General features: G+C 38.8%; 1 protein-coding gene across 1 annotated transcript; it reads right to left on the bottom strand.

Moving 5' to 3' along the window:
* Positions 1 to 5,662: 5,662 nt before the first annotated feature.
* LOC121759601 (plant UBX domain-containing protein 2-like) lies at positions 5,663 to 11,422 on the bottom strand. The gene is made up of 3 exons (XM_042155252.1): positions 10,203 to 11,422; positions 7,367 to 7,645; positions 5,663 to 6,169 (listed from the first exon to the last, which is right to left on the bottom strand). Exons 1-3 carry the CDS (start codon positions 11,061 to 11,063, stop codon positions 5,912 to 5,914), a joined length of 1,398 nt encoding a protein of 465 aa, XP_042011186.1. The 5' UTR covers positions 11,064 to 11,422; the 3' UTR covers positions 5,663 to 5,911.
* Between the last annotated feature and the right edge of the window lie 995 nt (positions 11,423 to 12,417).

The following is a 12,417-nucleotide window of genomic DNA, read 5'->3' as shown; positions in this document are numbered from 1 at the left end:
GGAAACGGAATATTCGGCCCCTCCTCAAACCCAAGATTCGGGCGTTCCGGGTGGCTACCGGCCATACCCAATCGACGACCAAGATGCCTCCGAAGAGCGATACGGGTGGACACCGGATCCTAGGCCGACCGCCCCCTCCTACTCGCAGAGTCCGCACACCGTACACTCAGGCGGAGATGGATAAATTGTTCAAGGCGTACTTGGAAATCTCCGAGGATGCGGTGGTTGGCACGAACCAATCCGGCGATCACTTTTGGTGGCGCGTCTCTCGCCGGTACAATGAAAACCGGCCGTCGGGAACGATCGAGCGCAACGAGAGTATGGTGCGAAACTCCATCGACCGAGCCAACGAAGAAATTGGCAAGTTCAATGGCTATTTCCTCCAGGAGACGCGGAATGCCGGGAGCGGCCGGAGCGAGGTCGACATCATCACTGCCGCGCTAAGCACCTACCAATCCATGAACGGCAAGTCGTTCAAGTACCTCAACGTTTGGCAGGACACGCGGACGCACCTGAAGTATATGAGAGGCGTAACATCCTCCTCTAGCGGCTCCTCCAAACGGTCAAGGTCGGTATCCCTATCCGACGTCGGCTCCGAAGAAGTGGCTAGCCAACTCGCCGGAGCTAACTTGGGTAGCCCCGACGCCGGACCAAGTGGTTCCCGACGCCGACCGCAAGGAAGGAAGAAGGCGGCGACCGACCGCCGTCGCGCCGCGACTCCATCTGCCCCCGCTCCCGAACCCGCTCCCTATGCGCCACCTCCACCCCCGAACAACTCGCTGTGGATGCTCTTAGGCCAACTCAATATGGCCGATAGGTCAACTATGACCCCCACGCAACTTCAAACGCACGAGGCCATGATATTGGGTCTCCAAAAACAATTGGGGTTAGTGCTGCCGGATGAGTAGTCTTCCTCGGGTAATATTAGCCAATAATTATGTAATTTTTAATTTTTAGGAGTTTAATTATGTAATTTTTAATTTTTAGTATTTTAATTAATTTTTAGGATTTTAATTAGGTCTTTTTTATTTTATTTATAATTTGTAATATTATTTAAGTTTTTTTAATGAATTTTAGTATTATGGAAATGTTTTTGTTTAATTGAATTTTAAATTAATTGTGTTCGTCCTTGCGGAAGAGCACAACTGTGGGTGTTGTGCTATTGTCAGAGAGCAGACAGAAAAAGTGGGCCCGGGCCCACAACCGTGACGGTGGCAAGAGCACGGTTGTGGATGCTCTTAGGTGACGGAATAAAAGTTTCAATATTTAACTTATTTATTTGCAGAAAAAAAATAATTAAATGATAGCTACTCCGGAGTATTATTTTGTTTAAAAAATTTGGGGGTATAAATGAATCACGCATTAAAATATATATGTTCCGTAGAAAGTGAGATAAATATGTGAGGCCGACAGCCGAATTCATTCACTACATTCGTACTATTTGCACGTGAACAATGCATATACAGCTTTAGATTCTTCTTCTTTGTTACCAAAATATAAAAAAGAAAGATTCATTGTTTTACATTAATAAGCATAACCTGAAACTAATAAAGTACAGTAGATCAAACCTCCAAAGAGAATAAGCACAAGAACAGAAATGTGACAGTTAAATTTGGGATAAAATTTTAGAAAAAATGTCGATGCTATAACTTTACCAAACATGATGGAAACATTCTCATCCTTAAAAGATCTTATACTTAATACTACTCCAAATTAGGGTGCAAGGCCATAAAATATGTAGGTATATATAAAGTCAATTAAACTCTATCTTCCTAATTAAATGACAGATTGACTTTGATTTAAGAATTGCAGTTGTGATTTAAATCTATCACGCCAAAAGCCTAAGTTTGACCTTTTTGGTTGATTATATACTGGAAATATGGCACATTAATAATGTACATATAATTGCTTTTTCTATTATTTATTCTCAAACTGGTGGTGGATTTTAAAACTTACAAAGATAATAGCGAGAAACAAAATACTAATAAAGATTACCTGCATTAATGCATATTTTTACTTTCCTAATAAAAATACTAGATGCTATCCATTCAAAGACAACAAAAATCTAATTAAGATACAATCTCTATACCCACTTCCCAATATATTTTATACCGAGAATAACTAAGAAATTCATTCCTGAAGTCGTATATAGTAGCTGAAGTTAGTAATTTACTAATTTTATAACTAAGAAATCTTAAAGTTCAAATTCCAGACTTCATTTCCAAATATTTTTTCATAAAAAACAAATAAATAGCTAAACGGAGACTCTAGGTGGGCCCATGCGTCAAATAAATTATGTTTTCACCTATACTATACTTTTTAGGGTTTAGAAATTGTTAAATAGAATCATTTTCAGTACATTTTAAACATGAAGATATTTTTGCAGTAAGAGTTATGAACGCCACATTATTTGAGCGGTGCAGAAAAAATCCCTTCTCTCTCCGGAAAATGAAAAGGAAAATATTAGAAATAATGTTTCTAGTACTATATAAACGCAATATAAATGAGGTAAAGTAATAAATATGCATTGTTTATTCAATTCGCTACAACTTGTATCTATATTTGGGACGATAACAAATTAGAAATTTCATTAAGATACAGCTTATAATGAAATAACAACTACTCCTTCCGTCGCACACAGAGTCACTCTTATTATTGGCATGACTTTTAAAAAATCTAAAAAATAGTGAATTGAAAAAGTTAGTAGAATATGAGATCCAATTTTTTATATTAGTTTTATAATAAAATGTGAGCGAAGTGAGTTTGTGGAATGTGAGACCTACTTACCATTTATGGAAAAAATGAAGTGTGACTCTTATTGTAAAATGTATCAAAATGGCAAAATGTGACTTTTATTTTGGTACGAAGGGAGTATATAACGAGCCATAATCCTAGTAAGAATAAGAATGACATTAGGGTGTCCACTATAAGGCGGACACCCCAATAGCCCCACCCTAGTTTTTGTCCATAGCCCTAGTTTTTTTGTCCATAGCCCCAAAATTTTATTTCCGCCACTATGGTGGACACTTCCAATAGCCCCAAAATTTTATAATCAATTTTCATTTTAAAATGTTTTTAGTTTCAATCAAGTATAATTAAAATCATCGCAATGTAAATAATTAGAAAACGAGGTAATTGGGGTCGAATAATCGTTGTATTGCAAAATGGTAAAATTATACAACGAATAATTAAAATAAAATACAACTAAATTTTCGTCGTATTAAAGTAAAGGAAAAATTATACAACGAAAATTTAATCTAGTGCAAATCACAAAGGTGTTCACACTGCGCCGCCACCTCCCCTACGTGCCCACACTTCTTCAATCAAATCGGCCTGGAGAGTGGTATGTGATGTGGTCCTGCACATATCAGCGAAACGTTGGATCAGATATTCATTGCTCCGTGGTACGCCCATCTGTATTGGCGCGGAGGCAACACCGTGACTTATACTTGCGCCCTCTTCCGGTGCCCAGCGCTCTGCCGCAAATCCTTCATCTTCTATTATCATATTATGCAGTATGATACATGCTAACATAATATTCGCGACATCATCTTCGTGCCAAACTCGTGACGGGCACCGTATAATGGCCCACCGCAATTGGAGGACACCAAAAGCCCGCTCAACATCCTTCCTAGCACCCTCTTGTTTGCGCGCAAAATATTGTTTCTTCGGTCCAACCGGTTGGCGGACAGTCTTGATGAATACGGGCCACTGCGGATATATCCCATCTGCCAAATAGTAGCCCCTACTGTACTGCGTCCCGTTGGCTACGAAGCTGATTTCTGGACCCTCCCCCCGGCACTCATCGTTGAAGAGCGGCGATGACTGAAGAACATTGATGTCGTTGTTCGAACCTGCCACACCGAAATACACATGCCAGATCCGCAAACGATAGTCCGCAACGGCTTCCAAAATCATCGTTGGATGTTTGCTTTTGAATCCAGTTGTGAACTGGCCTTTCCATGCCACGGGGCAGTTCCTCCACTCCCAATGCATGCAATCGATGCTTCCTAACATTCCTGAAAACCCGTGGATCGAACCGTGCATATCCAGCAGGCTCTGACACTCATCAGGGGTGGGCTTCCGTAGAAACTCCCCACCAAAAATTTCCCGGATCCCCTTACAAAACTGCCTAAGAACCGTGAGGCCAGTCGTCTCACCAATCTGTAGGTATTCATCGAACATATCGGCTGGTCCGGCGTAGGCAAGCTGCCGGAGTGCAGCGGTGCACTTCTGTTGCGTAGACAGCCCGATCCTGCCCGCGGCATCACGCCGGAGGGTGAAGCACCGGTAACGCTCCGCCAAATTCGTCGCTATATGGTTGAACAGCCGTAGCGACATCCTGAATCTCCGGCGGAATATCTCGGGTGGATAACGGGGGTTATCCACAAAGTAATCAGCCATTAGGCGCTGGTGCGCACTGACGTGGCCTCGTGGGATGGTCCGCCGATGAGTAATCGCACGAGGGATCGCAGCCTCCGCCTCCTCCGCCAAGCGCGCCGCATCCTCCTGTGCGGCCTGGTGTTGCACCTGTTGAATCAGAGCATTCTACGTGTCTCTCCACAAATTGTCCGTTTCTGACCACAAAGTATAGTGAGAGAAATTTTTAGTGATGAAGAATTGGAATGGTGTGAAAATAATGAATGGAATGAGTGTATTTATAGGTGAATTAAATTGAATTAAAAAATAAAAATAAAAAAAATCGCCGCCTATAGCCGCGTCGGACACCGCTCCACTATAGGCGATCCGCCTATCTGCTGCGTCCGCCCCGGAGTCGCAGCGTCCTCGCCCCCGTCGCCGCATGCCCGTCCGCCGCCTACCGCCCCCACACTCCTCGTCCGCCCCGGGGGCGGACAACACCTCCACTATAGACCACCCCGGGACCGCCCCCCGCTGGGGCTATAGGCGCGGCGGTCCCATAGTGGACACTCTTAGGCCAAAGATACATGTACGGTAGTCATCGCCGTGATCCAGACTAATTCACTCAAATTTATTTAACTCATTATGGGGTCAAATACGAGCTTGATTCATTAGACAGTGTAAAGGACACAATTAAATTCAGTTAAACTTCGTTGGGTCTGAACGAACTTAGTTGTTGGATATTGTCAAACTCAACTGTAATTAATCCATCTTATGTTAAAAACGAGTTTAATTTATTAAACACGCCCACGTTACAGTTTAAGAATAAATTAATTCATTCTAAAGGAAATATGGAATTTAAACTAAAGAATTGCTTTTCAGTTGATTTTCTTGCTATGTAACTTACAACTTCAAGGAAACTCCACCGGAAATAAAGGGTTAAAACTATGGCTAATACTTAAGAATAAATAAAATCAGACATAATTAATACTCCCTCCGTCCCAAAAGAATATGCAATTTAGGTTCGACACGAGTTTTAATACAAAATTGGTAAAATTAAAGAGAGGTAGAGAGAGAAAGTAATTAAAGTATTGTTAGTGGAGAAAAAGTCACACCTCGTTAGAGAGAAAAAAATTTACAAAATTAGAAAGTGCATATTCTTGTGAGACGGACTAAAAAGGAAAACGTGCATATTCTTGTGGGACAATAACCATTAACAAACCATCCTCAAACTCTTCGAGCAAGAATATCAACTCCTATATTATACTAAGTATCTATGTTTCAAGTTTCGACACGCAAAAAATTAAAGTAAAAATAGAAATAAAATTGTTTTTATAAACTTCGTCGTTCTATCCACAACTTATACAGTATTTCACAAGCATAAATCTGAATGAAAATCGAAATAAAATGCCAAATTGTGTTGCATGAGAAATGAAAAACAGAGCCACAAACATATAGTCGACGCATGATTTGCAACGGTTGATCGACTACGCATACTATAGGTTCCAACTTTCTCCAGAAGAATTAGCATTGCCATAGTTGAGGGTACGCGTTATGAAGCAGGAACTGCAGAAGCAGAGACAAAGGGTTCGCTGATCTGAAGGAGTTCGTTGGAGAGACCGGTAAAAACAGTATCACCTGTTTCAATAGGTCTGAACTTAATAAGTGCTGCAGGGACCAAATCCTCTTCTTCCAATGTGATTCCTCTCTCTCCTGCCGCTGGATAATGTGGGATCACCCGTCGCTTCACTAAAACTGGATGTAGTAGCTCAAACTCTAAGCTTGGGTCTTTCAGTGCATTGCTCACTAACTAACACAAGAAAAAGAGTTTCAACTCAGTAATATTTTGTGCGCTTATTATCTTTACTCGGCCAAAATAAAATGTTATAGCATATCACACTTTTTTGGCATATTTTTCTGAACAGCATTGGTTCAATATATTCAACAGAAAAATCAGTTGATCGAGTATATCAAAAAAATCAGGAAGTTGACTAAACTGAAAAGGTACAAATGTACAAAACTGTCTGGTATGAGGATTTTAGAGAGGAAATGGTCAAAAAGATGCGAGGGGAGAGTAGAAACTCTTCCCTTAAAAATGAGAACACCCATTTAATACACCCACCATCTGTTTTACAAGTTGCTTTCAATGGAAACCAAACGAACTTGACATCCAGTACTTTTTCATTTTGCAACTAATTGAACGAAACAATGTAAACAAAGACAAATTCTATAACAGATATTGAGGCGTAGAACTTCAATTTTGAAAATTTTATGGGATGGTTGGTTAATTTTCCAAAACATATCAAAATTTCACAGCTAGGCGTGAGATACCTGTTGAGATTGCTTTTTACAGTTTTATTGTAAGCTTTTAAGAGATCATCGCAGATTCTTCGTACTATGCGTGCTTATAAGCTTCAAGGTTCACATCAAAATAAGAAGGTACAGGGATTTCATAAGCTCCAAAAACAAAAGAGTCCTTTATTTTAAGCATAGTGGTAAAAAAAAGACAGCCCTTATCTGCGAGGGGGGGAAACTTGAGCCATGCACAGGTAACAATCACAGCAGGCTTCTCCAATATTGCTAATCATTTAAAAAGTAAAACAATATGGCAAGGACAAAGGAGACAACCCCAAATGCTCAGTTGAATTTTAAATAGTTGTCAATACAGCCAAACTACAACTTATGCCTAAAAAGAAAAGTAAAAGAAAAGACATGCTGCAACTAACATAAAAACTTGTAGTCTATTGAAATATGTGGAACCTTAAGTATTGAGGTAAAAGTTCAGTGTCAAATGTATTGGCATTTGGCAATCCAGGGTATGAAACATAAGTTATCTAGAAATTTACAACACATGAACTCGGTATTATCTATCATCAAGGATATGTTTGTAAGACAACAAAAGCTCATTCCCAGGGTAATAACAAAAAACATAAATCATTAAGTACAGTAAATGGGCTTACTTATTCAATAGTTGCTAAGCCTATAGGCAATATATGAAAGGACTAACCTCGTATAGAGCGCCAGTTTGCTCCGATGGAGAAAATATAGCTTGAAGTACCACTCCATCAGGAAACTGTATTCTAATGACTGTTTTATTATACTGCCTTCTTGCAGCTTTGGCCTGCTTTTCTCTGTATGATTTAGGAATGAGAAGCTTAGATTCCTCTAACTTTTTTCTCCTTGAGTCTGCTTCCCTTTTCACTTCTTCAGCGGAAAGGTTGTAGAAAGAATCAGGTAGCTCGATCCGTGCGGCTACATTCTCGGGGACAGAAAAGAATACCCGGATCTAATTTCAAGAATGAGGAAAAGTGATTAGAATTCATTCTCAGGGAAGTAAAGAGCTTAAGAGCCTGAAAAAGAACAGATAGTGGAAGAGTCATGAAGCCATGAACTGCTCCTAGGTGAACTCAACTCAAAGTGCTGCAGGGAAGAACACTGGAGCAGAAATTATAAGGTGATCAACTTGTGTAGGACAGAGAAGTTATATCAGTAAAGGAGTTACCTATCTTTAACTGAAATAGCACATCACCTTACTTATGTCCAACTACTAACTCTCATAGATATGTGTACACAACGATCCTTTCTCTACCGCATGTGTCTTTGATTATCACATTCTAACTACAAAGCTGTCAGATACAGACTTATGTGTGCTAATTATGTGGACTTATGCGTCTTTGATTATCACATTCCGCATTTGGATTTTACAGACATATTGAAGCAATAGGTTATGAATAGCTTAAGGTTCCTAGTTTCCATCCTAACAAAGCTGAGATGAAACATAAAATAGTAGATGGATATTTTAAGGCGTTTTATGGCACTGTCAAACCACATAATCAGAATATATGGCATATCTATCATTGAACAGGGTATAACATTCATTATGAAATACTTCAATCAAAGAGTTACGGGACACAATAGTTCAGTTCAGTGACTTCAGTCCAACTGGAACCAAATCATGTAATCCCAAAAGCATACAAAAATGTTGCCTGAAAGAAATTGAAATCTAGTTTCTATATTTAATGTGTGGCATTAGCCTTTATGAGTTCTACATTCTCTACCGAATTCAAGAATGCACCAAATACCACTTCCTCAATCGGTAGTGACCCAGTTGATAAATGCCAAGGAATTGCCTGACTACCCAAAATACCATGCAACCATATGAGATTCTTTGGTTCTTTCAGATGATATATTCTACTAGGTTTTCGTCAAGGTTACCGCAAACGCAATTCTTATGAGCCCATAAAGTCATGATCAAATGTCTGCATTAAATCATGCGGTTTCACAAACCCAGAGGATAAGACTTAAAGGCCGTACCAACTAGGCATCCTATCTACTGGTTATTTCTAATTGATACCCCTCTTTTCTGATAATAGACCAAATTTCCAGCAGGATGAAAAAGAAAGCATCACATGTAATGATCAACATCAATGGTGGGAAAATGTTTAATTAGGGGATCCACAAGAATCATATCATGAAATCACTAGACTATAATTTGAAAAGGGAAATACAAGTGTGAAAGTTTAACATAATTGATTGACTTTCTTCACTGTAGATTATGTCTCTCCTAGAAAAAAAAAAGTTATTTGAGGTCGTACTATAAATTCAGAAATAAGATACTTTTTGCAGTACTTTAAAGTTGCAGTGCCACTTGGGCGATTAACCACTATCTTTATCTGGAATCTCTGGATGCTTATGAGAGTTAGCCAAACAAGTTCAGCTGCCGAACTATTGTTTTTATTTTCTGTGTCTCTGTGCGACTGACATATTGTTAGTGAGAAATATAGCATGCAAGGCGAAATACAAATGCCCTTCACATTCATTTATGCAAGTGTCCACTAAATCAGAGAATACAAATACACCAACCCGAAGACGGTTTGTCGCTGTTTTACTTCCCTTTGAGCTTAGTAGTAATACAATTATCTACTGTTACTCCATGTTAAAACTTAAATTAGAATATAAGAACCAAATAACATATGCTTAGTATATCCATTGGAGGAAGCAGAGGTAGTCTCTAGAGCAGAGTCATAAATTGGAACCTGTAGTAAGTAGCCTAAAGTCTCACACAATTTAACTAACTACAAACTTACAAATCAGATCAGACTTTCCACTCTAAATAATATTTATGCAATTGGGGTTACAAGAAATTGCATGGAAGCTGCTATGACCAATTACCAATCAAACAGAAAAGCGAATCGAACCTAATAGGCAGCTACTAATGACATGTGTCATTCATAAGTGATATTTTATATTTATAAAAACAAACATATAATCATCTGATTTTACAGAAAGAGCACACTACCTGAGATATTTTATACCATTCTACATGCCCTTAATCCATTCATAACCAATTTCAAATTCTCCCTTTCAGGTAGCTCCTGCTTTTATAATATATAAGGTTCTTAAAAGAATTTCCTCAGAATAAGCACCTAAAGTTTTCAGCTAGTCTGACCAAAACAAGTCCAACTATTTTTCTAACAACACTCTTCAATCATGACATTCCGAATCAGGAGTTTGAGCTGCACAAGGGTAGCTATCAACTTCAAATATCAAAACATCTAATTGCCAATTGGCCCGTTAAAAGATATCTACATTCAATAACTTCATGAAATTAGGGGAGACAGGCCTAGAGATTTCCACTATTCATAAAATTTTCCTCCGAAGCAGTAACTCTAATATACGTAACTAATTTTTAAAGACCTAAACGTAACCTATTGGCTCATTTGATAGCAAAACAAACTTGACATATGAATCACAAGACCAAGATATGATAGTTCTAAAGCACCAAAAATAGTTCAATGAGACAGTCAATCAATCAGTGAGTCAAAAACCTAGCAGGACTATACCTGTCTATCAACTGGCTTCCTCTCAATAGGTTTATCCAACTTAACTGGAGCCGTAGATGGTAACTCTTCTACCTTCTTCGGCTCCAGCAACAATACAGCATTTTTAACCAAACCAAGCTGCTCCTTAGAAGGCTCTTCCATCACAAACCACATTTCACTACTTTCCTCCTTCAATTCAAAACCAATGCACTCCAGCAACTCCACACCTCCAGGGACATCAGCGATTGCCTCCTTTATCTTCGGATTCCCCATTCTAATCCTCCTGAACTTAGCATTCTCCGGCTCTTTCATCACATTCCTCAAAAGCCTTATCAACACCTCCACCGAGCCATCGCTCGGTTTCCCCGACGTGTACGCGCTTACACAACTCTGCAGCTGATTACGAACACCATCGGCTTCCTTATCGCTACTCCCCGATTCTGCTCTGCTCAAACAGGACTCGACGTGGGTGGAAACCTCTTCTTCAGAGGCGTACCCTCCACCGCAAACCGGACACTCGAAAACTCTCAAAGAATAGCCATTTGGGTTCCTCTTCCCCGTCGTGACCAATGAGTCAAACGGATCGAAGCCGTTTTCCGGCTTCTCGTGTGCCTTAGGGTTCATCCGTGGCCCGGGCTCTCTGTTCTCCGATTTATGTTCGGAAATAGTGTTTACCTTTGGATTAGAGGGCTTTGAATTAGACAGTGATGATGAAGACAACACTGATTTAGATGGAGTCGGCGGCGGCGGCGGAGACGGTGACGACGTAGTGGAAGATCCCAAAACTCTGCCTTGGCCCTTGAATTTGCCCGATGAAGATGATGTGAAGGGGTTGTTGACTTTCTTCATCAGCCCCTTCATTTTATCTTTAACTTCATCCATTCTGCTTCGTATTCAATCAACGATCACTAAAAGTTGTGAGAACAATGCGATTAATGCTACTACGTGTTCGTGGGTATGGATCGTAGTAGGTTTTGGGGGATATTTCGATTCGGCAAGAATTGATGAAATCCTGTAAAAGGTTTTAGGGGGGAGGGATTTGAAGAAAATCAACTGAATTGATGCGTTGAAAAAATTCAATCCACGATCGATAGATACAAAAATCAGGCTGAGAATTCGATTTCTATGGAAGTTTGCGATGAGAGTTGAATGAAGAAATGTTGGGGTGTTGAAAGAAAAATATGTGAAGTATTGGGGTAGAAATGATAGTGTGAAATAATTATCTGTTGGCGCGTTAAGGAATAAGGCCAATGATATGTGATGCGTTAACAACCAACAAAACCGTTTTTTATTTATAACATTTTCTGAAATCTTATAATTATCAATTTATCATATATTATATTTTTTATGAAAAGGAAAGGTATTCGAGAAAATAAAAATGACAAAACAAAAGCTTAATCGACCATAGACAATGGGCGCTTTCTAATTAAATTAATTTATATTCAACTTTATTTAGGTGTCAAATTAATATCACTAAGAGATCAAGATTATCTTTCTTCCTTGTCAAGATAATGGTTTTTATAGTTCTAAATATTTTTCTATTAATACGTTAGTTTAAGTTAAAAGCTCTTTTATCAAGTGGTGTCTCATTACACTTAAAATTCTAATTTAATTAGACTAAAAAATCAATCACAAATTTACGGCCTAAAATAAAAAGTGCGAGTAACATGGGACAGAGGGAGTATAATCTTTCTATACTAGCAATTTTGTTTTTATTTTGTTACGTAGTGAGGGAGTACTCTCTCTATCCCATTAAATATGCAACGTTTGTTTTTGTGCACTTGTTTTGGAAAAATTATAATAAATAACTAAAGCGGTGAAAAAATAAAGTAAGAGAGATAATAATGTAGATGAGAGTCCCCTTTATATTATTCTCTTTTTTATTTTATTTTTTATCCACTTTAATTATTTATTATCATTTTTTCAAAACATGTGTGAAAAAGTAAACGTTTCATATATTTAATATATTTAATGGGACAGAGGGAGTATTATCTTTCTATATTACTTGCTCAATAGGTTTATCTGTTATGTATACAAACCTTGGTTCTGTCAACGTTTGCAAACTATGGTTGCCTGAGATCACCTATTTTCTCTACAATGGGACTGTGTCACTGTGATGCTTGATAACACATCTGATAATCGTGTGTTTGGAGCAGTTAAATGACCTCAACTCTTGGAAATTAACATTAAATAGCTTGTAGATTTTTTTTGTTCTTTTAGGGCATCCGCAATGGGC

This window comes from Salvia splendens, chromosome 12 (genome assembly GCF_004379255.2).
Source record: "Salvia splendens isolate huo1 chromosome 12, SspV2, whole genome shotgun sequence".
NCBI classification, from domain to species: Eukaryota; Viridiplantae; Streptophyta; class Magnoliopsida; order Lamiales; family Lamiaceae; genus Salvia; species Salvia splendens.
Note: the sequence above shows the minus strand (reverse complement) of the source record. Positions and strands in the feature narration are given on the sequence as shown.

Excerpts from the sequence above, each read along its gene's own strand:
- LOC121759601 (XM_042155252.1), bottom strand. The coding sequence starts at position 11,063 with ATGGATGAAGTTAAAGATAAAATGAAGGGGCTGATGAAGAAAGTCAAC. Across the intron at positions 7,646-10,202 it reads GGAAGCCAGTTGATAGACAG|ATCCGGGTATTCTTTTCTGT; the intron begins GTATAGTCCTGC and ends TCTTGAAATTAG. Across the intron at positions 6,170-7,366 it reads AAACTGGCGCTCTATACGAG|TTAGTGAGCAATGCACTGAA; the intron begins GTTAGTCCTTTC and ends TTCTTGTGTTAG.